Below are 27133 nucleotides of genomic sequence, written 5' to 3' on the forward strand. Positions count from 1 at the left end.
CTGATAAGACCAGGGACTCTCCACAGAGTCCCTGACAAAAGGACTTGACTTTGGGAAGGTGTAACCTCATCTCTAAGAGCTTCAAATAGATAATTTTGTTCTTGAGGCAAGTAGTAAGAAAAATTCCATTCAGTGGCTGTGGATGGGCTGCTTTGGCCTAGGTGTTCAGGTGATGTGAAGGAACTCACTTTGGGTTCAGCCCCAGATACACTACTTTAACCAAAATGACCCTTGCTAACCACAGTGGTTTCTCCATATTCTCCAATATGTTTCTGCCCATAGCTCCCATCATCTCTCCCTAGTTAACGACCTGTCAGAGTCTGGAACTTAGTGACAGAAGTTTGGCCACCTCTGAAGCTTGACCTGGGCCTCAAGACTGGAAGACCCTTCCTTCTTCTCCCTTATCCTCTTCTCCCCAATATCTTTGTAAATTTAGCTATTTTTTAAAAAAACAATTAATATGATCAAAGCTAAGATCTGATCCTTTCCCATTGCCACACTATTAGACTTTACTGAGTTGTTCTAAGACAGAAACGAGATTTGTTTTCAGAATATTCAAATATTCTAATGATAAAAATATGAGACTGAAATATGAGGAATACGAAAAATGAAACTGAAAGTCAAATGAAACAGAGAGAGCTGCAGACACCATCTCTTTCTATCTTGAACCTCCGGAAGATTCTCTGAAAAGGAATTTTTTGGGTCAAAACCATTCTGATTAAAATAAATAAAACCCAGCCTCAATATTGGTACAAAGGGGTTTAGAGCTGCTGTGTACAAAGAAAATGTAAGAAATCAGAGAAAGAGAATTTGATACTCAGCTGTCCTTTCCCCTCCTAAAGCCAGACCCTGGCATAAGGGTCAGCAACCAGTCTTTGTAAAAATGACTTTTAAAAAAACAACCTCCATCCCCTTGTTTCACCCCCCCCACCTCCCACCCCACCCCCACCCCTGAAGTCCACCCTTCCTGCCTCCCAAGTCCAGAATGAAGTCTGAAGAATCTGAACACTTGTGAAGTCACTGTAGAGTGCAGTGGCTTGGCCAAAGGGCTAGCAGATGGACCTTCGGAAGTCAGAACAGAATGGATTTGTGCTGGCTTTCAGGACTCATGCATCTGAAGGAAGAGTGGGCTTGTGCTCAGGCCACCCAAGGAGCAAGGCCCTGCTTCTGGCTGGTAATGGTCCCCATAAAGCTGTGAGATGATTGTCTCCCACCTCCCCCCTCCCTTTTATTCTCCAATCCCTCCCCGCTACCCACACCTGCCTTCCCTAACCCCACTTCAAAGCATGTCAGGACTCTGGGATCTGGTTCAACTTCTGCTCTTTGGATTCCAAAGACTTGTACTTCTCATCAAACATGGTGGGGTTTGGCTGAACGTGGATGACTGGCTTGATCTGAAAGACGGTGAAGCCTTCTTGGTTCTTCTCATTGTACATCTTCACCCTGTGTTCCACCTCTGGGCTGCTCAGGGCAGAACTGGCTGAACTGGGCCTTCTGAGATTTACGAGGTCCAAACCTTTCCGTGCTAAGCAGGAATCCTCCGAAAAGGAGGAGAGCAGTTCCTGGACCCCAGTGCTGTTGACCTGGGGCTGGGAGGGCTTCACTGGGGGGAAGTTCCCCACCTGTTCCAAAGGACAGAGCTCTGACGACTCATCCCGGGTCGTGCTGAAGTCTGTCGAGGAGCCCAAGGTCTGGCTACTGTCACTCTGGGCCCATGTGACCGAGCTGCCCATGGAGCAGGACATGCTCCCGGATGTGATGCTGGGACAGGTGCCGTTGCTACCCAATTTCAGGGGCATGTCCACTGTGAATCGATCAGAGGAGGTATCAGGATGGTGGATGTCAATGGCAGCCGTGGTGATGACGCAGATGGCGGGCTCAGGAACGCCACTGTCTGTAGGCAAACGAGAAAACATGGCATTAAGAGGATCTGACAAGGTACCTCCCCAAGCCCCTGCAAAAGAACTCCACTGGCTCCATATTATTTCCAGCATCCACTGTTAAAAGCTTCCAGTAGGCTTTTAAAGCCCTCCATCACCTGGCCTCTTCCTACTTTCCCATTCTTTTTACTTTTTACTACCCTCCATATATTCTGGGATACATGGACACTAGTCCTCTCTCATTGTTTTTGGATGACATCCCATCTCCCAACTGGTTGAATGTCCTCTCTCCTCCTCTCCTGTGCCTCTTGGCTTTCCTGATTACCTTCAGGAAGTTTTTCATGGGTCCCCACCTCTATCCCACTTACTCCTAAGTCCTGCCCTCTTCACTGCCTTCCACTTCCACTGTATGTTTCTTGTATGTATTTGCATGTTTTCTCCCCATTAGAATGTGAATTACTGAGCACAGGAATGGGGGGCTTTGCTTTTTTTTTTTAGATTATGCCCCCAGTACCTAGCAGAGTGTAATTGCCTAAAAATGTTTGTTGAGTGTCTAATGGAGTTTTGGTGAAAAGAATATATATATTTCTGAGTATTTTTAAAATGAACTGCAAGATCATAATATGTCAAAAATTGGGAGGCAGAGAAATGAGTCTGAGAGCATGGGCACAGCCACCAGCTTATTCCCCTAGCCTATGTTAGTACAACATCAATGAATCACAGGGCTGGTGTTTGCTGCAGAGACTGGAAAAGTGGTCTGGGTGTGGAGAAGGGAGGGGTGAGTTTTAATGGAGAGTTAAGGGTTTGTGTTGAGTGCTTGGAAGTTTATGAGTCTGAGTGTGGTTTGAGAGTGGAGGAGGGTGGGAAGCATCAGTCATGGAAATGGAGTTAGTTTGGTGCGAGGGAGTGGGGAGATGGTGAATGTTGACTTGGTTTGACTGCTGGGGGCAAGGTGGGGAAGCCCACTATGTGCTGCTGCTCCCCACCTCACCTCACATAGACTGACAAAGAAGAGCACTGAGGAGAGATTGTTAATTAGATTTAGACTTATTTGTAAATTAGACAGTTTCTGAGCTCTTTTTGGTTCTGTTTGGCAAAAGGGGGATGGGCATGGGGTTTCAGAATGACCCAGACTATGGGACATTTGTGACAGTTTGTCCTTCGGTATATGTAGAAGACCATGACATCAGGGAGGTGATGCCATGACAAGAACATGAATTGGATTTGATGAGGGGGAGGTGTGCTAAGTCACCAGCCTCCCTTTCTCCTCTGGAGCCATCTGGGTTCATTGGCCAGATGGGAATCAGGGCAATTAGAGATGGCCCTGGATGCGAGACAGTCGGGTGAAGTGACTTTGCCAAGATTGCACAGCTATTAAGTGTCTGAGGCTGGATTTGAACTCAGGTCCTCATGACTCCAAGGTTGGTACTCTATTCACTGCCGAGTTTGTCAATGTCTTTTCTAAAAGATGGTGTCCAGGACGGGACTCCATACTCCGTGAGGTCTGACCAAAGCAAAGGAAAAGTGACCGTCATTAATGAGATCCGCTGTGATGGTGAGACCTTTAGTGACATAATCTAGTCTACAGTGTCACCCAGGCTACCGATGCCAACCACATCCACATGTCTTTAGCCTTTAAAAACCTCAGCTAGATCGTATCATCCCGCCAAGGTATTAGCTTATAGCTCTCCTTCTCTTCTTGGCTAATCTACTGGAGAAAGTCATCAGCTGCCCTCATTCCCCTCCTCTCTCTGGAGTATCATGAGGCTTCCACCTCAACATTCCACTAACATACCTTCTCCAAAGTGATGAAAGATCCCTTTATTCTCTCAGATCTCTATGCAGCCTTTGCCCATGCTGACTACCCTTTGTTCCTGGATGTTGTCATCTCACCAGGCTTTCCGAACACTACTCCTTCCTAGTTCTCTTTCTTTTGGGTGGGGCGAGGGAGGAGGAATCAATGAACATTAAGTAACTAGCCCAGGGTCATATAGCTGGTAAATGGCTGAGGATAGATTTGAACTCAGGTTATTTTGATTCAAGGGCCAGAGCTCTCCTGGCTTTCTTTCTTTTTAAGGCAATGGGGTCAAGTGACTTATCCAGGGTCACCCAGCTAAGTAGTTATTAAGTGTCTGAGGCCAGATTGGAACCCAGGTCCTCCTGACTCCAGGGCCGGTGCTTCATCCACTGCGTCACTTAGCTGCCCCTCCTGGATTTCCTTCTACCTGTGTGACTGTTCTTTGTCTCTTATTCTGGTTCATCATTCCTAAAAAAAGGGTACCAGATAGTCAAGGTACACTCCAGAGCCCTCTATTTTATTTTTTTATTTAAGGTAATGGGGTTCAGTGGCTTGCCCAAGGTCACACAGCTAAGCAATTATTAAGTATCTGAGGTCCTCCTGACTCCAGGGCTGATCCTCTATTCAGTGCACTACCTAGCTGCCCCCTAGGGCCCTCTTCTTCTTTCTTCTGTCTTCTTCCTTAATCTATCTTTTACTTTCTTCTTCTTCTTCTTCTTCTTCTTCTTCTTCTTCTTCTTCTTCTTCTTCTTCTTCTTCTTCTCTCTCTCTCTCTCTCTCTCTCTCTCTCTCTCTGTTGCTCTCTCTCTTCTTCCATTTGGTGACCTTATGATGTTTATTGATGCAGATGATATATTTGCAGTCTCACTCTTTCTCCTGAGCTGCTGTTACATGCCACCAATTGTCCATTAGACATTTTGAACTGGCTCTCGGGCTCCATATCCCATTTTCTTTTGACCTTGTTAATAATGGCCACTTCTCTTTTGCTCTGGCCAGACCTCACGCAGCACTGAGTTATTTCTGGGCTCCATCTTTTAGAAAAGACATTAACAAAGTGGGAGCATGTCTAGAGAAAGATGACTGGTTGAGAAATCCTGACATGGAGGGATCAGTCGAAGGTATTAGTACTGTCCACTCTGAATAAGAGGAGGCTTTTGGAATAGTTGGATAGGGCACAGGCACATGAATAATCTTCAAGGAATTGTTTTTGTTTTTTGCTTTTGCAAGGCAGTGAGGTTAAGTGACTCACCCAAGGCCACACAGCTAGGTCATTATTAAGATTCTGAGGTCAGATTTGAATTCAGGTCCTCCTGACTCCAGGGCCGGTGCTCTATCCATTGTGCCACCTAGCCGCCCCTACTCTTCAAGGAATTGGAGGGCTGCCATGGACAAGTAAGATTGTCCTATTTATTCCCAGGTATCAGAACTCAAAGAATGGATAAGAGGGGCAGAATTTGTCTGGAAGAAAAGAATTCTTGATAAGAGCTGACCCAGAATGGGAGGGGTGGCGTCGCGCAGTTGGGAGCTCCGCGTCAGTGAGGAGCCTCAAGTGGGATTTGGTAACCAGTCTTTACAAAAGTTATAGAGAACATTCTTGGTTGGGTATGAGTTTTAATAGATTTAGGGATTCTGAGACTAAAACTAAGGTGCTCAGAGCCCGAGAAAGACAAATCCTTGTTTATTTGAATGTGTCTGATTGTTGCCAACTGTTGGGGCTTTTATCAAGATATGATTTTCAACAATTAGGTGATATTACTTTCCCAAATATTCAAGTGAATAGGAGATACTGACTTACTACTTCTGGGATCAGGAATCTTTTTTGTCCTATCCAGAATCCCCATTCACAAGAAAAAATCAACTGAGCAAATCTATCTATCTATCTATCTATCTATCTATCTATCTATCTATCTATCTATCTTCTACTTATTCCTATAGAAACTGATCTTTAACTTACCTCCCTTTAAAAGTAAGAACAAAGTTGGAGGAAACAAAACTTTAATCCAAAAGCACAACACATATTTTTTAAAATTTCAGTTCTATATTCTAAAGAATTGGGGGGGGGGGGGGATTCAGGGAAAGTGAGAATAGAGAAAGTGAGAAAAGAAAGATGAAAGATGGAAAGGAGGGGTAGCTAGGTGGTGCAGTGGATAGAGCACTGGCCTTAGAGTCAGGAGTACCTGAGTTCAAATCTGACCTCAGACACTTAATAATTACCTAGCTGTATGGCCTTGCGCAAACCACTTAACCCCATTGCCTTGCAAAATCTAAAAAAAAAAAAAAAAAGATGGAAAGGAGAGTTAGAAGATTAGAGAGGAGGAGTGGCTTGGTTTTCTGTTGGTGACTATTCCTCAGAGAGGACATGCTATTCAAGGTAAGCTTCAGAGTATTTTTATCTCTGACCTCTTTGTCCCTTAAAAGTCAGATTGCCCATTGTTCCCAACTCTTTACTGGCTATAGCGATCCTTCTACCTCTAGAGGCTCTCTTCTAGAGAAAATGACTCATGCAAGAAGGTGTGACTAGATGGTCCTGGGCTGTAGTAAATAGCAGGATCCAGAAAAAAAGTCTTTCTGAGGTTTGGGGGAAATCAAAGCAAAGGCTAGTGTGGGCTCCTGGTCAGGAGCTTCCCCATTCTGACTAGGAGTGATCCATCCCTTCCTTCTTCTTTATCTCCCCTCCCCCTCCAGTAGAATTTATTAGGAGTTCATGTGCTTACCTGGGCTTGGTTTTAGTTCGATTCAAGGGCGTGTTTGTATTCCTATTATGGAGCCCTCAGGCATGTTAGGATCTTATGGATAAGTTCCACAGACATTGAAGTCATGGAGGAAATTTTAGTAAGAAATGAATTAGGTGTTCAGGAGGAATAAATAGCAGGTTATCCTTGAAAAGAGATTGCAACAAGAACCTGAGAAGCATAAGATGGAGCCCAAATTCAAAATCCTAGATCTGCCATTTACTGTCTGTGTGACCTTGGGCAAGTTAGGTAACCTATTTGGACCACAGTTTTCTCATCTCCAAAATCAAGCCACTGAATTAGAAGAGGTCTTCCAGATCCAAATGCCATGGCTTCACTAAAATGCCTGCCATGGAGAAATATATGTCTGCATCATCCCAGAGGTCAGACCCTCCAGGGGCTACAGCTTTATTCTTGGGTTCTTGGCTTGCCATTTAAGTGCACTACTACCAGGTGAGGGAGTGGAGTCTAACCTTCAGAACAGATGGATGATAATTTTTTTCAAGTTTCTTGTGAGCAACAGAAAAGAGAAAGATGGAGATTACATCTGTCTCATGGCCATCATATTTGGATGGTTAGTTAAAGCATAGGAAAGGAGACTTACCAGTGCTAGGCTCATGGTGATACTGGCTGATGTAGCTATTCATGTCATCCTTCACCATGGCTTCTGGGAAGAAGAGAGAGAGAGGGAAGCTGCTGAGGTTTCCTCAATATTTATGGAGTATCCACCATATGGTAAGCATTCATGCATTCATTTTTTATTAAGGACTTACTATGTGCTAGATGCTACAGATACAAAGACAAAAATGAAACTGGTTCCTGCCCTCAACAAGCTTCCATATGATTGGGGAAAAAACAAGCATACCAGTAAGTAAATAAAAAAATGTATCTTATATATAGGTCTATATATGCTCACTACCCCTGGCTCCTGGATGATGTCTAATGTCTAATGTTTATGTCTATATTTATGTTGTCTATGTCCATGTCATCTATGTGTGTCTGTCTGTGTCTATGTCTGTGTCTATGTGGGCAGGTGGGTTGCACAGTGGATAGAGCTCTGGGTCTGGAGTTAGGAAGACTTAAGTTCAAATCTGAGAACAGATTTACTAACTGTGTGACCCTGGGCAGGTCACTTCACCCTGCTTGCCTCAGTATCCTTATCTATAAGATGAGCCAGAGAAGGAAATGGCAAACCACTTCAGTATCTGCCAAGAAAACCCAAAACAGTCACAAAGAGTCAGGTACAACTGAAAAAGACTAAAGAATAAGAAATACATCTATATTTCCTTATCTCATTAATAAAGGCATTGAATCTAAATTCTATGAAAATGTCTGCCATGGAGAAACAGGCCATTGAGTTTGTCCAGGTCTCATTGTATAACCCAACACATACCTATACATACATAATGCACATACACACGCACACACGCTGACATCTAGCCCTATCCCTATAATTATTCATCCTTACACATTTTGTACCCTTCCTGATTCTCTCAGGTTGCCATGTGGATCAGTTGTCATTTGTGGGACCCTTACACTCAACAGTCATGGAACCCTCCCATGCAGTGTTACGCTGATAAATATTGAACAACCAGCTCTCCAAAGGGGGAAAAATTGTAGCAGGACACGCTTTAAAATTCAGTCTTTAATGACATTTTCTCCATTCCTTTCTTAAGTCTAGAAAATCAACAAAACAATAAATTGAACCTTGATTTGTAGCATTTGTTGGTTTCTGGGTTGTAAATGCCCTCCTTGAAAATTTAACCATCAGCTCTCCTAAGTGTCTCCTAAGATGCCCCTCTTCTCTCTCCTCTCAAGCCTGCTTTAGCTCAAGTCTTCTCTCTTCCAAAAAGCTTTCACTAACCCAGCACTGCTCTCTATCTTTCCTATCTGGGATGGGGTGGGGTGAGGGTGGGGAGACACTAAACATTTCACAAACCACAATTATAATATTCATTCCAGTGATTTACTGTGCCTTTATCTTCTTGTGCTTGCTTCATCTCCTATGGGAACTTTGTTTATCTAAGCCCACTCCCCAGCCCAAGAGCAGATCTCTCCCTGGTCTCTCTCACAGTCCAATGCAGGAAAGGGCCTAGGGAACACTCAGCAGAGACTTAACCTGGGATCTAGGAGGTTAAAAAAATTTTTTTTAAATGCATTCATTTTATTTTATTTTAAATAACTATTTTATTGAAATTTTTTTTTAAAAAAAAACAAGCATTAAAAAAGCATTCTTGTGAGAAGGAATTCATAGATTTTTCCAGATTCCTGAAGGGGACAAATGAACTTGAGTACTGTCAATGAGCATATCCTTTGCCCACATTTTCCAGGGAAGGGCAAAGTGGCTCACGGAGAGGGGTGATCTAACCAAGGGTCTTAGTAAAGTAACGCTCCAGTCAGGAGTGCGTCCCGACACCCTTCTCTGGGTCGGCTCGAGCTTGACGCATAAGGCTTTGCATCAGGTGCTGGGTATGGGGCCATGGTGGGGGCAGCCACACAGAGTCTGTGGACCTGCTGAAAGCCTGGGACACCTGGTCATCTACTCTGGGAGGGAGCCTCTGCCCAGCCTGGCTAGCCAGCTGAAGCTCTAAAAACCTCTTCTGTCTAAGTGCTCTTTGAAAGACTTGGGAAAGGCTGAGCTCATCCCTGAGAGCTGAGGATCCCCCCTCCCCCAGCCCAGGACTGACTCTGGAGGCTCACGGAGGAACAGATGTTTTCTAGGAGTGCTCCCCCCCACAACAAGGCCCAAACCACCAAGCCCTTCCAGGCAAACATGCCTGTTTTCCGCACCCCATTGGTTCTTAAAAAGCTTTTTTGGCCCCTGTTGATCCTGAAATGCCTCCGCTCTGAGGTGTGTCTTGTACTAATGCCTGAGTTTATAGGGGGCCTGATGAGTCGCCCCAGGCATCCTCCTGGACCCACAGAACAACGCTCTTGCTCGGAGCTGATGGCACAACACACTTCTCTGAACCCATTCATAATTCATGTGCAACGCCATCTCTCCATCATGGCTGGGGGCGTATGCCGGGGCATGTTGGGGAAGGAGGCGAGGCTGGTCCCTTTGGGATTATGGAGAGGAAATCCAAGCAATGCCAGCAGCAAAAGCTGGGCAGGACCCGGAGGAAGGGGCCTAGGTTCTAGGCCGAGTTTTGGGGAGCAAGATCTTGGGGTGGATTTTACAGATCCCCTCATTCCAGCTTGGGCAGCTCAGATGTGTGGGCAGGAGCAAGTCATCTAGAGTCATTTCCCTTCAGGTCTCAGTATTCTCTGGCAAATGGGAATGGCAGCCCATTACTACTTAACTACATTGTTAAGGGCAGCGAACATAGTGTAACCAGGGTGAGGGCAAGGGGATGTTGGCCAACATTGCCCAATATAGAGGATCCTTGTTGTCCTTCGATGATGGAGAAACAACAGGTGTTAACAATAACATACCATTAATAATAACATAAAACAGGAAGCTCCTCTTACGCTGCAAAAATGATCTGATTTGAGCTTTTTTATCCCCGACACCAATATCACTAGTGACAGCTCTGATGGAGGGAACATGGTTGGCTTTTCCTTTGGGATTTGCACAAAGCTTCAACCTTCAGCAGCCAATGCTTACTCACCTGGTGTTGAGCCCCCTTGCATTTAAACTAAATGATAAACACTTGGAGGAAGTATCTTAGCTACTTCATGACTTCAAATCTGGCCTCAGACAGTTCCTAGCTGTGTGACCACTTCACTTTGCCTCAGTTTCCTCATCTGTAAAATAAGCTGGTGAAGGAAATGACAAACTTCTTCAGTATCTTTGACAAGAAGATCCCAAACAGACTCATGAAGGTGGGACATGATTGAAAAACAGCTGAAGAACGAGCAACTGAACCTAAGCCATAGTCCTGTCTCACTACTCTGTCCTCTAACCTGCTGAATCAAGTCTTTGAGGGTTAAAGGTCAGATCCCAGGTTCCCTTTACTCATCTCATCTTGATTTGATGAATTGCTACCTCACTGTTAAAAGTCCATTCAAATGCCTCTTCCTTTTTGAAACCTTTCCTGAAACCACTTGTTTTTTAATGTGATTTTTAAATTGTTTTTGTCCAATTGCTTGTAAGTCATCGAGTTCCACATTCTGAATTTCATTTGTAATGAATTCTCACATAATACTTTCTTTTGAAAAGTTCTAATAAGCTCATTGCAATATTATGCAGTCTAAGAATCAGGATATTAAAGTTGGAAAGAATGCAGCCTGACTTGTCCGTGAGCAGGAATTCCCTTGACAAATGTCATCCCAACCTTTGCTTGAATACCCCCAATGACAGGGAACTCATTACGGTAAGAAGTAACCTATTTCACTTTGGGATAGCTCTTAGATTTGAGACCCTCTCATAAAATCTGTCTGCCAATTCAATTCATCAAATCTAATTCTGTCCTCGGAGGCTGAGCAGAATGACTTTTACTTATCTTCCTTGTCCTATCACCTCACAGTCTCCTTTCTAGGCTTAAAAGCCAGTTCCTTCTGTTGATGTCCATCGATGTTACTAGAAATGGTGACTATTCTTCTCATCATCTTCCCAGATGGATCTCCTAGCTATTTGTGTGGGTGTTTTATGCTCTTACTAGACTATAAGCTCCATGAGGACAGGCTTATTTTAGCTGATTTTTTCTCTCTCCCAGGACCCAACAAAATGTTCTACAAGTAAGAGACTTGGAACTATAATTTGAAGTTGTCTAGTATATTGGTGAGAGGCTGGCCCTAGAGTCTGTATATGTCTTACATCAAATATTTTAGAATTCCAGGTAATTCTCAATGATAGAGACAAGTTGCTGAACTGCAAGGAGTTTCCACGTGGGCAGTTCTCTCACTAAAAATTCTATTGGATTTGTGTTCTCCTTGAGGTGGACATTCCCTCCAGAGGTTCAGAGAGTCACCCATCTGTCTCATTTTGTACCACTCTTGCCTATTACCTCCTGCAAGTTTGTCATGGAGGGGTTAAGGGTGGGGTTTGGGGGCCACCCAACATGGCCTTCCTTCATTTCTCGTGATATCTTAAGTATCCCAGTGGAACCATCAGTCATTCTTCCATCTTGCCCCGTCACTGACCACCTCTTTTATGAACGGTTTCATTTTTTTGCTGTTGCTTTTGACTTCAGCTTACCTTTGTTGTCTCTTATTTGGTTCTTTGATGCAATCTGCTCACCCCCACCATGCACCTCTCCTCTGTTCTTTGCTCATTTTGAATTCTTTGGAGAACAATTCTGTTAGCCCATTGGCCAATCTCCCCCAAATATTATTGTTTGGGGGAAGAAGAAGGGACATGTCAGAAATGGGACCTCCTCCCAGAAGCTGAAATGGTCCTATTCTGACCAGGAAAATACTTTGAAAGTCTGGGCCTGTCACTTTCCTGACTGGTCCTCAGAGGGATGTGGGTATGGATGAGGCCTCCCCAATTTAGGAATAAAAAGCCATTTAAAGAAAAACTCTTTCCTCTGGTGAGCTCATCATATGATTTTGATCTTTGGGCCAAGGGAAAAACAGTAAATTTGTTGCTACCATAAATGCCAGCCCAGTCAGAGGACACCAATTCCTCTTTTTGCCTGCCTTCTTCCATCCCAACTTTCGTCAAGGTTGGACTGCAAGCATCTTCTAAATGGTTCCAGTGTTGTAGCTGCCACCAGGCCAGCCTGGAATAACATTTGTGCACATTTTTATGATGATGTTTGAGAAGGATGGAAACAGCTTGTGAGTGAGTTCCAAGCATCCTTCTGGGCCTCCAGCCTTGAAGGTTTTATTTCTGCCTTGTCTTTCCCAGCTTCATCAACGCTCTGTTGTTCAGTTGACTTTTCCAGACAAAGGAACTATTCTCCTTCTGACAGGCTTTTGGTGGAGGTCAGATCAATGTGACTGATTCTAAGGGAAATCATGCCATGGGACTAGGACTTCTTGATCCTCAGATTCCACTGGGTCCCAGTGGAATGGCCTGCCCTGGAAGCCCCTGGCAAAGTGAATTAGCTCAAACTCAGCTTACGTGGCAGTGTCCCATTCCAGGGCTGCTGGATGAGTAGGTAGCAGAGGATGCTTTGTGATCTGAGGTCAGCTCCAACCCTAAATCTTGCTCCCCATGTTTGTCATGGGACTTGAACATTCTCAATTTTTGGAGGGGGATGAGATAATGGGGTTGAGTGACTTGCCCAAGGTCACTTCTTTTGTTAGATGTGACTCAGAAGCAAATTTAAATCACACCAGTATCAAGGCAGCCAAGGACAGTAGTTTTGCTCACTGGCGAGTTTCTTTTGGGGTCTCCATTTTGGAGAGGGACCCAGGTCTAGAATGCTATATTCTACTTCTGACAATGCTTCTGTCTACATACTTTGCTACCATGCACAAAGAAGGATCTCTTGTCTCATCTCACCTCTTCTCTAAATCCATTTTACCAAGCTTTATTAGAATGTAAGCTCCTTGAGGGCAGGGATTGCATTTCTTTTTGCTTGTATTTGTTTCTCCAGCTCTTAATACAGGGTCTGGCAAACAGTGAGTGATTAATAAATGCTTGTTGCCTTGTAACCAAGTTGGAATGTGAGATCCTTAGCCTCCATGCCAGTAGGGCTTTTGGCAATGAGCAGGATGGCCACAGAGAGTGCCCATGGCTCTGTCCCTTGTATCTTCATGATACTGTCCTTCCTCAGCACCCAGAACTCTTTGCATCCCCAACCTGCTTAATCCTCCCAAAGCCAAAGTCAAGTGGAGAGTTGACAGCCTTCATGATTGAGGCTTTGCCCTCTGGGGAAGGCTGTCTGACTTGCCCATCGTTGAAGCATCAGGGAGGGGAGGCAGGTGAAGGCTGGTGGCATGAGTCAGTGGCAGAGCTTGGGAAGGAACCCAGGGAGCTGACTCCCACTTCAGCCACAATTTTTAAAAATGCCCAGAGAATTGTGAAAGCGACAGAACCATTGGATATCTAAGACAGAGGCAGCCTACTCTGGTGCAAAGAGCACAGGATTTGGAGTCTGAAGAGCTGGGTTTGAATTCCACTTCTGCTACTTAGGACCATCATTACAGCCCATTTTGAGCACTGCCTTCATTTTACAGAGCAGGAAACTGAGATTCAGCGACATGCCTTAAAGTACAAGACTGCAACAATGACGCCAAATTCACTGTATTTCCCACTTCCCTGCTTCTTGCATTTGATTGACTTAATGAATGAAAAAGCATTTATTAAATGCCTTCCGGGGGCGGCTAGGTGGCGCAGCGGATAGAGCACTGCCCTGGAGTCAGGAGTACCTGAGTTCAAATGTGGCCTCAGCACTTAATAATGACCTAGCTGTGTGGCCTTGGGCAAGTCACTTAACTCATTGCTTAGCAAAAACTAAAAAACCAAACCAAAACAAAAACATAAATGCCTTCTTAATGACAGACCCTATACTAAGTATTGGACTTACAAATCCAAAAGAGAGACAGTCTCTACCCATAAGAATCTTAGGTTTCTAGTTTTGTAAAACCTCTTGGTAGAATCATTTTTATTCTTTCTGGGCCTCAGTTTCCTCCTCTGTAAAATGAGAGAAGCTCTTAGTTGCATGCTCTCTTCCATCCTGTCTGATCTTATGCTTCACAGTCCTAGAAGAGGGATTCGTGCCTTCCTTTTCCCCTCTGACCTTTGCTACCTAACAGACCTCTCTCCCCCAGGAGGTACAAAAGCACTACTTGCCCAGGGAGTCTTGTCAGTGGCAGGGGAGACAGATGGACAAGGCCCCTGTCTGAGTGATTCTGGCAATTCTGAAACATCAGTGTGAGAGAATGGGACTCCAAGGACTGGGATGATATACGGGCCGACGTGGCTACACCCGCTGGGGACTGTAATTCATTCATTATGGGTGAGCTTCAAGACTAATAAATTTGGGAGGGAAGTATTAATTCCTACACAGGGGCCCTGTGAACTTGGCAGTCCCCAAAGCCTGGGACTTTGCAGCTCTGGGTTTTAAAGATGATTTAAGGGACTTGGGCTGGAGCAAGTTGGAGCAAGAAACCAGCCAACATTTGTCTACTTGGGACTCAGTCGACAGCTGGGGGTGGGGGGAACTTCCCTTCTCTTCTCTTCTCTTCTCTTCTCTTCTCTTCTCTTCTCTTCTCTTCTCTTCTCTTCTCTTCTCTTCTCTTCTCTTCTCTTCTCAGGGAGGGGTTGGCAATGGCCTGGAGAATTTGTGTTCAGATCTTGAGACACTTCCACTTTCTCTGGATGCTGAGAGGCATCCTTTGCCATCAGGAGATGACAAACAGGCTTCCAGTTATCACATCCCTTGTTGGGCTTTCCAGAGAAACAAGAGTTGAGCAAGTATTGGTTGGCTCAAACTGGACTGACCTCAGGACAGAGGACATCAAAGTTGAAAGGGTCCTTGGGGAATGTCAGGGCCAACTTCCTCCTGGCTTATCTTTGAGATACTTTATATTACCTATAATTTTTCATTTAATTCTTATTTTTATAGGAGAGGAAATGGAGGGCAAGGAAGCTGTCTAAGGTCATGCAGCTAGTTGGTTGGAAGACCAGGATCTTGAACCTAGGTCTCCTATCTCCAAAGTCCCTGATGTTCCTACCATACTGCCCTATTATGTTCTGTTCCTTGGTTTATCTTCAGAGCCATATCTGGAAATTCTAGCACTTGGGGCAAATTTTGGAGTGATGGGCATGGGGAATGGACACAGAAAACCTGAGGCAATTACACATCACTAGTGATGATCTTGGGGGTGACTCCTCAGACCAGGAAGTCTACTTTAGTTGGATGCTGCTGTTGCTCATAGGCAATGGTAAGATAAGTCACAAAGGAAGACAGAAATAAGAGCTACTATACGATAGGGAAACCAAGGAATGGGAAAGGGGAATGATCCTCAGACCTTGATCCCTCCATGAAGACGTGCCCCCTCTCTATCTGGGTATCAAGAGTCAGAGCCTGGTGACTCTGGGCTCTGCCCATCATCATAGTTCACAACCCTATGACAGATGTTCTGTTTGCCACATACTTGATCCAAATTCTTACCTTTCTTTGGAAACAAAACTTTTACTTAGGCTATCGCTATCCAGTCCCTCTAGACCCTCATTATCTCTTTCCCACAAAATCAAATTTCCTGGTTGGCTTTTGTTAGTGGAGATTTGGAAACTGCACACAAAACAACACTAAAAGAGCTCTGAAGTAGCCTTTGAGCTGAGAAGTTGATCAGCAATGAATAGCAAGGGAGTCAGTGTTGGGAGTCAGGAAGCTGGGTTCTCATCCTAACTCTGTAATGTAAACTTTCTAGGCCTCTGTTTATTCATCTGTAAAATGAGGGAGTTGAGTTAGGAAACCTCCAAGATCCCTTCTCACTCTGTCATTTTGTATTCTAAGATTCCTCCCATCTCTCCTGAGTATGTGCTATGGGGTCTCCAAGCTATAACATTGTGTTTAATGTTCTAAGGTCTTTTTTTTCTGACATTCTAGGTTTTATATTATGACGCCCTTCTAGCTGTTCTATATTCTATGGTCCCTCCAAGTTATAACATGTTTCATGCTCTGTGGTCCCTCCTAGTGTCTCTGATATTCTGACTCCATCTATGAAGGTTCTTTCAATTCTCATAGTCTAGCTTCTAAGGTTCTAATATCCTCTGTCCTTAGGTAGAGGGCACCTGATAGCTCAGATATTCTATGACCTAAGGTTCCTTTTAGCTATAGCATACTGTGTTTTGAACAGTGGGTGGTATAATGGAAAGTGAGTTAGGCCTGGAGTCCAAAGGTCTGAGTTCAAAACCAGCCCAAGAAACTTTCTTGTTATGTGATCCTAGGCAAGTCACTTCCCTTCTATCTGCCTCAGTTTCCTCAACTGCAATGGGATTAACAATAGTTCCTATGTCCTGGGGTTGTTGTTGTGAGAAATCAAATGAATTAACATTTGTAAAAGAGTTTCTGACCCAGTAGATATTTTATATATGATTATTCCCTTCCTCCTCTCCCTTCTATGGACCTGCTTAGCTCTGACATTCTCTGTTCAGAAAATCTACAGTCCCTTCTTGTCCAGCCAGACTCAAATAGTCTATCTATGTACAGAGCTTCCTTTTAGCTCTACATTCAGTGTTCTAAATTTCCCTCCAGCTCTGACATCTGGAGTTCTAGGTTCTAGATCATTTTCCAACTTTCCCATTCTAGGTTCTATGGTGTCTTCCGGCTGTGGCAGTCTGAGTTTGATGTTCTAAGGTCCCTCCTAGCTGTGATCCTCTGGAATACTACATCATCTCTGATGATTCCTGGACTCCGAGTAGTCTTGCCTCAGGTTCCTCCTTCCTCACGCAATGGTGTCTGGCCACTAATCCTTGCATCTGCTCTGTGTTTTCCCATGTCAGTGGACTTTTTTAGAACATAGTTGGCTTGGAGGTTGGGGTTACCAGCCAGAGCACCTTCATTCCTTCACGAGAGCGGCCTGAAGAGTTTGGTCACCAGGCAGCTGTTCCAAGTCTTGTGGGGCTCTCTCTTTCTCTATGGGCACTATCCAGATGTCAAAGGAGAAAGCACATCTGCCAAGTAGGATGCATGACTCCCTGCTGGATGCTTGAGGTGGGGAAAGAATTGCTTCAGTTCCATGAATGGATCAAAGACTGGGGAAAAGGAAAAGCCTGGCATGGGCCTTTAAGAGCAGCCATGGCAGTTGTTTATTTGTCTGGGCTCTCAAGGACTCCGACCCTAGGTTGTGAAGTAGCTGACAGATGAACTCAAAACTGGAAGCATCTGCTTCTATGTGGATGGGGGAAGGAGGAAATGCAAGATGGGGGAATGAGAGATACTTGCTTGGAAGTTGGACCTGTGAGATGGCCCATGGGTCAGCCAGAGAGGGAGATGTAGGGCCAGGAGGAGACTTAGATTGAGAGGCACTTTGTAGGGAAGGGGGGGAATGCAGAGGAATTTGAGTCTGTCTACCAGAATATATGGATTCTATCTTTAGGGAGAGAAGGGCCTTTTCTACCTTTCTACAGCATTCTATCCCACCATTCTGGACTTCATTATTAGTCATAAGAACTTTGACTTCTTGGACCATCACCTCCCAGCAACTCAGGCTGGCAACTTCTGTCTCATTTTCACCTCTCTCCCCACAAACAACCCCCCAATCCAACCCATGGTTAATTCTCCTCATTTCTACCCTCACAATTCCTTTCACTAGACTCCTCTTCACTTACACAGCTCACCATATTCACCTTCGAATTGGCAATGAGAAGTCTAAGTTCCCTGGAGCTTCTTCCTGCTCCAATTTGTCCTCTAGTCAACCATCAGTCAACAAAGATTTACTACATAACCACTTGTGATGTGCTTCTAAGTACTGGTGCTGAAAAAAGAGGGGTCTCCTGCCTTCAAGAAATTCACCCTCTAATGGGGGAGACCATAAGCAAAGAAACATGTACAGACACTAACTACATAGTAAATGGGGCATCATTGAAAGAGGGATGGCCTCAGCATTAAGGGGGACCTCTACACAGCTGCTAAAGCATAGGACTGACTATGTCACTATCTCTCAGTAACCCTTCATGGCTCCCTATTTGATCTCAAGATCAAAGATAAATCCTGTGGCTGGTATTAAAAGTCCTTCACATACTAGCCCCTTCTTCCCTTTCCAGTCTTCTTATACCTTTTCTCATTGACCTAGTGACCTTAGCTTCTTTGCTGTTCTTACATGTAACACTGTCTCCTGACTTCATATTTTCTCACTGGCCCCCCCCCCCCCCCATTATTGGAATACTCTTCTGCCCTAACTCCCAGCTTCCTTCAAGTCTCAGTTCAAATCCCACCTTTGGGAGGAAGTTTTTCTTGAACCCCTCAGCAGCTGAGGTCTTGGCATTAGGACAACCTTCTATCTATTCTGCATATTTCTTATATTTACATATCATCTCCCTCATTAGACTCCACTCTGTGAGGCAGGGACCATGTTTTTGCTTTTCTTTGTTTACAGCACAGGGTCTGGGACAGAGTAGGTGCCTAATAAATGTTTACTGACTGACTGAATTAGCCTTTTAACTCTGCAAATCTATGATTCTGTTGTAGCAGTCCCCTTAATGGGTCTTCACACTTCTTCTCTGACATGGTGTGGTGTATGTGTAAGGACATATGATTGATAGCTACAGAAGTCTCAGTTCAACAATTCTGTGTATATATGTCTCCTTACACCTTGAGTCTTTGTGGTTCTCCATCTACCCGCCACTTGCCTTGCAAGCATCATTATTATGACCATTAATATTACTGAGATTACCAAGCAAGAGGGAGAGAGGCAGTTCTGACAGTGAAGTTTCCATCAGAAATAGGAGGGTGGCCTTCTGGATGGGAATATTGGGAAATAGTCTGCACATAGGAATGTGTGTATGGGGGTTTAGGGTTAGCCATCTCCCAGGTAAGATCTTAATTCAGAGTGGCTTCCTAGAAGTCCCTGGGCCAGGAGATTGGGAGGAACTCACCATGAGGGGGCCGCAGCTCGGTGATATTTTCCGTTGTCTCATCATCATCTGAGTCTCCTGTATCCACCACCTTGTATCTGGCACTGCCCTGCGGGTTGAGGACGTGAGGGGCTTGCAAGGCTGCTTCACGTTCGGCTGCCAGGTCCAGGTCCTGTTGGGCCAGGTGGGCCCTCAGCTGCCGGATTTCAAACTGAAAGACCAAGGAAAATGGGTCACTGGCCCTACTTAGTGGGAAGAGGCGGATGAAGGTTGCCCCTTTTGGAGAGGAGTGGCATCTTTGTCTTGGAAACTCTTCTCCTGTATAAGTCATGACAGTTCTAGGGAGCACCTTTAAGGATCCTGAGACCCCTATGCTTACAGGTTTTGAATAAACAGCATTTACTTAGCTTGCCCAGTAGTCCCCAGCACAGCAATTTGTATATAGCAGATGCTTAATCAGTGCTTGTTCAAGCAAATTGAAAATGAAATTAAGGTCTGAAGATCTAGATTTGAGTTTCAGTCCCATTCCCAGTTGAGTGACCATGGGTAAGTCGCTTAACTTGAGCCTGTTTCCTTATCTATAAATCTATGAAAAATTATATTTGTAATATAGGACCCATAGGGGTCCTGATTTCTCCCATCTGTTAGTGCCTTCCTTTGATAAATTTCCTTGCATTTATTTTGTAAATGTTGTGTATGTTTGTGGACCTTGTATTTGTTTTGTATTGTTCATGGAAGACCTGGGTTTAAAACGGACCTCAGACACTCACTAGCTGTATGACCCTGGGCAAGTCACTTCATCTCTGTTTGCTTCATGGTCATACAATGGAGATAATAATAGAATACCTCTCCCAGGTTGTTGTGTGGAGCAAGGGTCAGACGCACAGTAGGTGCTTTGTGAACATTAGTTATGATGATGATGATGATGATGATGATGTAGCCACCTACGGCTGTGTCATATATATATTCAGAACAACACACATTCATGTACATGTATGTATAGAGAGGGGTAATATAGAATTACATTGTATACTAGATATAACTTTACATACACATGTATACATGTATTTGATACAATGCATATACATATTTTGAATCAATGTGTATATGTATTTTATACAATGTATATATGTATTCACTATAATACATGTGTACAGATACAATGCCTGTGTATTTGATACAATGTATATATTCAACATAATCATATATGTACTCGATACAATGTATATGTATTTGATGTAATATGTGTATATATTCGATAGTGTATATATGCATTTGATACCATGTATATATGTATTTGATATAATGTATATATGTATCTGACCCATGTATATATTTGGTACAATGTATATGTGTATAGGGCACAGTGCCTACATGTGTTTGCTACAATGTATATATGTATTTGATACAATGTATATATATATATCTATGTATCTGCCAACATGTAAATATGTATTTGATACAATGTATATATATATGTATCTGCCAACATGTAAATATGTATTTGATACAATGTATATATTAGAGACAATGCATACATGTACTTGTTACAATGTACATATGTATCTGATACAACATGTATATATTTGATACAATGTATGACATGATGTATCAATTATAAAATATTCGTGGCTACATAGGTTTGAGAAACCTTTGGGGTGGCCCACTGACACAAGAGGCAATAGTGGTGGGGATCTGATTACAATTTTCTTAGGAAAAGGTAAAAAACAGTAGATTGGGAGCAATGGTTGGGCTGAAGAAGGGGGGGTCCATGGAGAGCCCATTATTACACCTTAATATAATCTGTTTTTTTCACTGACTGGGCTTTGGGGAGGTCAAGGCATCAAGCCCTGTTTGCTAAAGTCTAGCCTTGCGTCTACTTTATAGCCCAACACCCTAGATGGTTCCTCTCTCTGCTGAAAGGAAGCTCTGAGGAAGGCAGAGAAGACATTAAGAACCAGAATCAGATGAGGACTTCTCCTTCCCCTTTTTCTTAGTCTGGGGGAAGTCTTATTTAGCACCTTAGATAGAGCTGGATAGGACTTGAAAGACCCGAACACCCTCATTTGATAGATGAGGAAATTGAAATCTTCAGGTTTTAATGACGTATTCGAAGTGACACAAAATGCACCATGCTTATCTGACTCGAAGTCCAAGGTGGCTGTGGAGAAAAGGGCTTTGAAAACATTAAAAAATGTTAGAAGCAAGAGTGATAGTAAGGATGATTATTCTCTTATTTCATTTTTATTTTTGTAATGGCGAAGAACCAAATAAACCCTGTGGATAGAACCCAGGCTTGGACTCAGGAAGACCTGAAATCCAGCCTCAGACACTTCCTAGCTGTGTGATCTTGGGCAAGTCACTTTCCTGCTGCCTGCCTCAGTTTCTTCCACTGTAAAATGGAGGTAAGGGTGCTTGTGAGGGTCTTCCTTTCGGCCTTTGAGCAGCCTCCTTGTTGGGTTGGCCATGGTGCTTTTCCTAGCTGTGTCACAGGTCTGTTGATATCTAGATCTAGGGCCACCCAACTTGTTGAGGGGAGGTCTGAGCTCTGTAGGATGATTCCCTGGGGTAGGTGTGGGGGAAGGGCAGGCTACTGAGCTGACCTAGGGAGTCAAAAGCAGAAGTACCTTCTGCGCCACCTAGTGGTCAAAGTGGAGACACACTCGTTCTGGTCCAGCTTTGTTTCATTGCCAACCAGCTGTGAAAACTGCCCAGCCATGAAATATTTTTCCCTCCTGCTACAAGAAATAAATTCTCCCTGTCCCACTGTCATCCACCTCATCTCCCCAAGGATGGATGGTCTCTGCAGCCAGGTGGCTTCCAGGCTTCAGGTTACATCCTAGGGATTCAGTGAGGGACAGAACAAATGAGAACTTGGAAACCCATGGGGAGTGGTTAGAATGGTCTAAGCAAAGGGACCCTGGGCAAGGATTTCATTGCCATGGGAGCTGCTTCTTTTTTTTAAAGGTTTTTGCAGGGCAAATGGGGTTAGGGGGCTTGCTCAAAGCCACAAAGTTAGGTCATTATTAAGCATCTGAGGCCTCATTTGAACTCAGGTCCTCCTGACTCTAGGGCCAGTGCTATATCCATTGTGCCACCTAGGTGCCCCGGGAGCTGCTTCTTTTGCATGAGAATGACCCAGGAATGAACCACAGTCATCCAGCCTTGACTTTGAACTTAAACTGATTCTTTATCTCGCCTCCAGACAGAGCCTTTGTTCCAGGACAGACTGAGCCCAGTCCCTGCCTAGAAACTGAGCTTGAACTCTGGTCTTGAACCCAAATGCTAGTTTTAGCCTGAGCTTTCACCCTGGATCCAAACTGAGTCCTGACCCTGTCCTCAGATGTGTTCCTTCTCCTGAAGATAAAGGGAACTCCAGCTTTAGATGACTCCGAGTGAACCCTCATCTCAGCCCTAGCTGACCCTTAACCTAGACTTGAGCCTTCACCCCGGCTTCAGACTGAACTCTCAATCTGATAATTTCTTGACAAATGATGATTACTTGAAGACAGTTCTCACAGTCCTTCCTCCCTCCCAAATTTTCTCCTTTTCAGACTGGATAATTTTAAGTATCTTCGCCCAATTCCCTACCCTCCTTTGACATGGTTTCTAGTTACTAACCTCAGTCACAGTGGGGCAGCTAGGTGGTGCAGTGGCTAGAGCGCTGACCTTGGAGTCAGGAGGAGAGGAGTTTGAATCCAGGGTCAGACACTTGACACTAGCTACATCACCTTGGGCAAGTCATTTAACTGATTGCCTCACATCCAAGGCCATCTCCAGTCATCTTGATTCATATCTGGCCAATAGACTGAGGTGGCTCTGGAAGATAAAATGAGGCTGCTGACAGCACAGCAGGCCTTCACTCAAATCCAATTCACTTGCTTGTCAGGCACCTCCCTGATGTCAAGGACAAACATCGTCATCGTCATCATCATCATCATCATCATCATCATCATCATCTCACAAGTGATTATACCAAGTCATGGAATACTGGATCCCTTGGTCCAACTGGTAATGGAGGATGAACCTTTCTAAGAGTTTACCCAGCCTCACTTGACTCAAGTTTTCCAGAGACGAGGAACCTTTGCTCTCCTGAGATACCACAACACACTTTAGGATCACTCTCGTGATTAAGATGTTCCTCCTTATATGGAACCGAAGGCTGTTTCCCAATCAATCAATATGCATTTATTAAATGCCGACTAGGAGCTCCATACTAAGTGTTGGGGATTCAGAGACAAAAGGGAAATGATTTCCATCCCATTTCTAACTAGTTCTGCCCTCAGGAGCCAAAACAGTCCTTCAAAGACTTCAAGACAATACTCACAGTCCTTGTTTGGTCAAGATTAGTTAGAAATTGATTTTAGAGACAACCTAGATTTAAAGAGCAAACAGAAGCCCAGAGAGATGATGAGACTCTGCTAACCTCATACAGTGAATGTTAGGATTTGAACCCATGCCCTCTGATTCCAAAACCAAGACAGTTTCTATGACACATGATTCTTTTCTTCAGACTAAGCATGGCACTCTCCCTTACTGGAATGTAAGTTTCTTGAGGAGAGGAGAGGAGAGGAGAGGAGAGGAGAGGAGAGGAGAGGAGAGGAGAGGAGAGGAGAGGAGAGGAGAGGAAAGGAAAATTATATTCTCATTTCAAATTCTTTTAAAAATTTTATTTAAATATTTAATAAATTTAATTAATAATTTAACATTAATTTAATAAATTTAATGAATAAATACATTTTAAAAATAAATTTTAAATTTTATTTATTTTAAAAGTAAATTTTATTTTTTCTAAAAATAAATTTTATTTTTTCTAAAAATAAATTTTATTTATTCTAAAAATAAATTTTATTTATTTTAAAAATAAATTTTATTTATTTAAGGTGATGGAGTTAAATTATTTAGTGTCTGAGGTCAGATTTGAACTCAGGTCCTCCTGACTCCAGGGTCAGTGCTCTGTCCACTGCACCACCTAGCTAGCTGCTCCTCACATCTCCAATTCTTGATCAATATTTGCTGTTGGGTTGATTGATTTTCTGTGCTATTCTAAGACGCTATGCTGGTCTGTTGGAACGGAAGCTCTTTGAGAGCAGGGACTCTCTTGCCTCTCTATTTGCACTTCCAGACTTAGCATGGGGCTTTGCACATAGTAAGTCTTTAATAAATGGTTTTTCATTCATTCATTTGTTCATTGATTTAGTCATTCATAAAAAGTGGTGTTCAGAAAAGAACCTAATATTCCGATGGAACACGGCCTAGGTAGTGGACAATAAGCCAATCCCTTCCTTCATTATGGCCTTGATGTTTCCATTAATGGAGTCTAAAATCACATTAGCTGTTGGCTTTGATGTCACACTGCTGCCTCGTCTGCTCTACAGTACAGTAAGACTTCCAGATCTGAAGGACGAGATTTCTCTAGAGAAGACAGATATCGGGATAGGAAGAGGCAATCTTCCTGACCCCATCCATTACGCTTAGTCACCACCCCAGGTGGCTGGCCTCCAGTCCTTGGGCGTGTTTATGATATAGTATGAATGCATCATTGAGTGAACAAACGAATGAATGAATGAATGAATGAGACCAGGCTTCAAAAAGCAAGTGAAATATAAGACAGAGTAGGTATTATAACCACTTTTTAGAGGGGGAAATGGTATCTGAGTGCAATTCCTTGGAGTTGATTCCTTGTTTAGGAGCATAGGTAAATGGTTCTAGGACCAGGCAGAGGCAGATGACAACTCTGGATGAAGACTGGAGATATTGTGACCCTTCTATCATGTGCTGATTATCTTCATGGACCAATAGCAGCATTTAAGGTCTTGCAATGACCTAACCTTGGAATGGGAAAAAATTAGTTCAAAGTTCTGAGCCCCCATTAGATTTTGCATGAGAAAAGAGAGCTTAGGGAGAAGCAAAAGGACCCCAAGTCTTCATGGAAGCATGAACAGTGGCAAGCAGGAAAGCCTCATGGATGGAGAGTTGGGACTGGTTTGGAATATCCGGCCTTTTTCACCTGAATCACAGAAGTTCTGCACAGTTTTCTTGGAACCTAAGTACTGATCTTTACATTTATATCTGTTTGAAGTCATCTCAGATTTTGCCTAATGATCTGGCTTGGTGAGGCAGTTTTGGGATTCTGACTGAGTCGCTCAACATTGTGTCATCTGAAAACGGATAAGATGTCATCCATGTCTTTCTTTGGGTCATGGATGAAATGCCAAACCAAACAGGCTGCCGGCCTCAATTCAACAGCATTTATTAATCACCTACTTATGTCAGATGCTGAGTATAGAAAGACAAAAACCAAACAGGCCCAGATTTTAAGGAATTTACGTCCCACCAGACAAGGAGAAGTTTGTTCCAGAGTACAGATTCACAAATCTCATCTTTGAAAAGAACTTGCCAGTCCAACTCTAGAACATTTCCTCTGTGAAGTGTTATCAGACCCATTACCCATCACGTTTTTGCTTGAATACCTTCAGTAACTATCAACTCACCACCTTCTAAAGTAATCTCTTTCCCTTTAGGTATCTTATTGTTAATTTATTGTTAATTTTCCCCTTTACATTGAGACAAAAGTTAATTGTCTTCATCTTCTCTCCTTCACCCCTTGATTCTTTTCTTTGGAATGGAGTCAGGAAAGCTTGAACCTACACTTGTATGAGAACTTTTACAGTGACTGAATAGAGTTTTTCTGTAGCTTGGGGCTATAGGAACAATGCTTATAGGTTCCAATATTAGGCCAGGGCTAGACAGGAAGCTGGTGGAGCTTTGAAACAAGTATGGAGAGAGTAGAGGGAAGTTGGCCATCTCCACTGGAGACAAAACCCAGGCTTTCCTCCCCTCTCTTCCATCCCCCCCACCCCTAAACTCACACATATACATACTGAGGGGGAGGGGGAGGAGCACATCTCACTCCACCCCCCACCCCCACATACTCATCCTCACAAGTCTACTCAAAAATCCCTCCATGCCTTGTCCTCTGTCATGGCTGAGTTCTGGTGTCCATGATCAGAACAACTGAAATGTCTGTTGTGTGACAGGCAGGGGCTGGGAGCTGAAGTTCACAAGTCCTGCCCCTGCCCCAAACTGGGGGCCCCTAGCTGAAGTCAGGATCCTAGAACACTCATTGAGCCTCTAGATGGCAAAGAGGTGGCCAACTTCCAATCTCAGAACTGCTCTATTTCTCTAGAGTTGTGATCCATTTGTTGGTGTTTGTCCATTTTCAGTCTGACTCTTCCTGACTCCATTTAGGGTTTTCTTGGCAAAGATCCTGGAGTGGTTTACCATTTCCTTCTCCAGCTCATTTTACAGAAGAGGAAACTGAGGCAAACAGAGCTAAATGACTTGCCCAACCACACATCTAAAATTGGACTTGAACTCAGGTCTTCTTGACAACAGGGAGGGTTCTATATTTGCTCCCTCACCTAGCAGGTCCCAGCCACCCAACAGACTCTTCCTGGATGTTAGCGGATTGACCTGAGATGTGTGGTTGGGCCATTACACAAGGCCATTGAATGCCAGAAGCAGACCTGACCCAGCTCTTCCTGGTTCTGGGGCTATGCTGCTGATCAGATGTGTTATTCCTTCCATTTATTAGAAGAGGAGCCTGGCTTTCAGAGGGGATAAGGGTCCGAGGTGGGATTTGACCTCTGGCCTTTCCTGATTGACTTCTTGTATTCTGCTCCTGGGCCAAGCCTGTCACCGTTTCTGAAATCCAGCATCATTCTCAGAGAAAAGCTGAGAAAGGCTGTCTCCCCCCACCCCCCAGCTGCTACCCTGGGCACCCCAGCCTAGCTCCCCCACCCCTGCACCCCCAGCCCAGCTCCAGAGCCAACCTTAAGTAAGCCAGCGTTGAGTGACTAATATGCTCTGGGTCTCACTGTGCGCGTCCATAGGATGGACCCTGAATTGATCTTTGTTTTTTTAATGGGGCATGGGGTTAAGTGACTTGTTCAAGGTTACACAGTAAGTACCTATTAAATGCCTGAGGCTGGATTTGAACTCAGGTCCTCTTGACTCCAGGGCCAGCGTCCTAGCCACTGCACCACCTAACTGCCCACTGAGCATATCTTAATATCAAACAGGATCAGGAGCATAGAACGTCAGAAGGAAGATGGGCTCTGGGGGCAGAGGGTCTGAGTTCAAAACCGACTGCTGTCCCTTGATGAATGGATGAGTCACTAACCTTGGATCTCGAGGAGATCCCGTCCAACTCAGGGTTATGGTCTGTGACTTGGTGAAACATACTGGGATTCTGGGGGGTAAGGAGTCTCTGTTACCAAGATCTTGGGGAAGCTTTCCCTCT

The 27133-nt window shown here is 44.0% G+C and overlaps 1 protein-coding gene across 2 annotated transcripts in view; it reads right to left on the minus strand.

The window, feature by feature from the left end:
• Positions 1-979: 979 nt before the first annotated feature.
• The window catches only part of TMEM266 (transmembrane protein 266), a 131260-nt gene continuing 105106 nt past the window's right edge, over positions 980-27133 (minus strand). For both annotated transcript variants that reach the window (XM_074232487.1, XM_074232486.1), the window contains exons 9-11: positions 18850-19039; positions 7015-7077; positions 980-1894 (exon numbers count right to left, since the gene is read on the minus strand). In XM_074232487.1, the coding sequence (XP_074088588.1) occupies positions 1290-1894; positions 7015-7077; positions 18850-19039 (858 nt within the window). In that variant the 3' untranslated portion in view covers positions 980-1289. The remainder of the gene's footprint in view (positions 1895-7014; positions 7078-18849; positions 19040-27133) is intronic.

This window comes from Macrotis lagotis, chromosome 4 (assembly GCF_037893015.1).
Source record: "Macrotis lagotis isolate mMagLag1 chromosome 4, bilby.v1.9.chrom.fasta, whole genome shotgun sequence".
Lineage (NCBI taxonomy): Eukaryota > Metazoa > Chordata > Mammalia > Peramelemorphia > Peramelidae > Macrotis > Macrotis lagotis.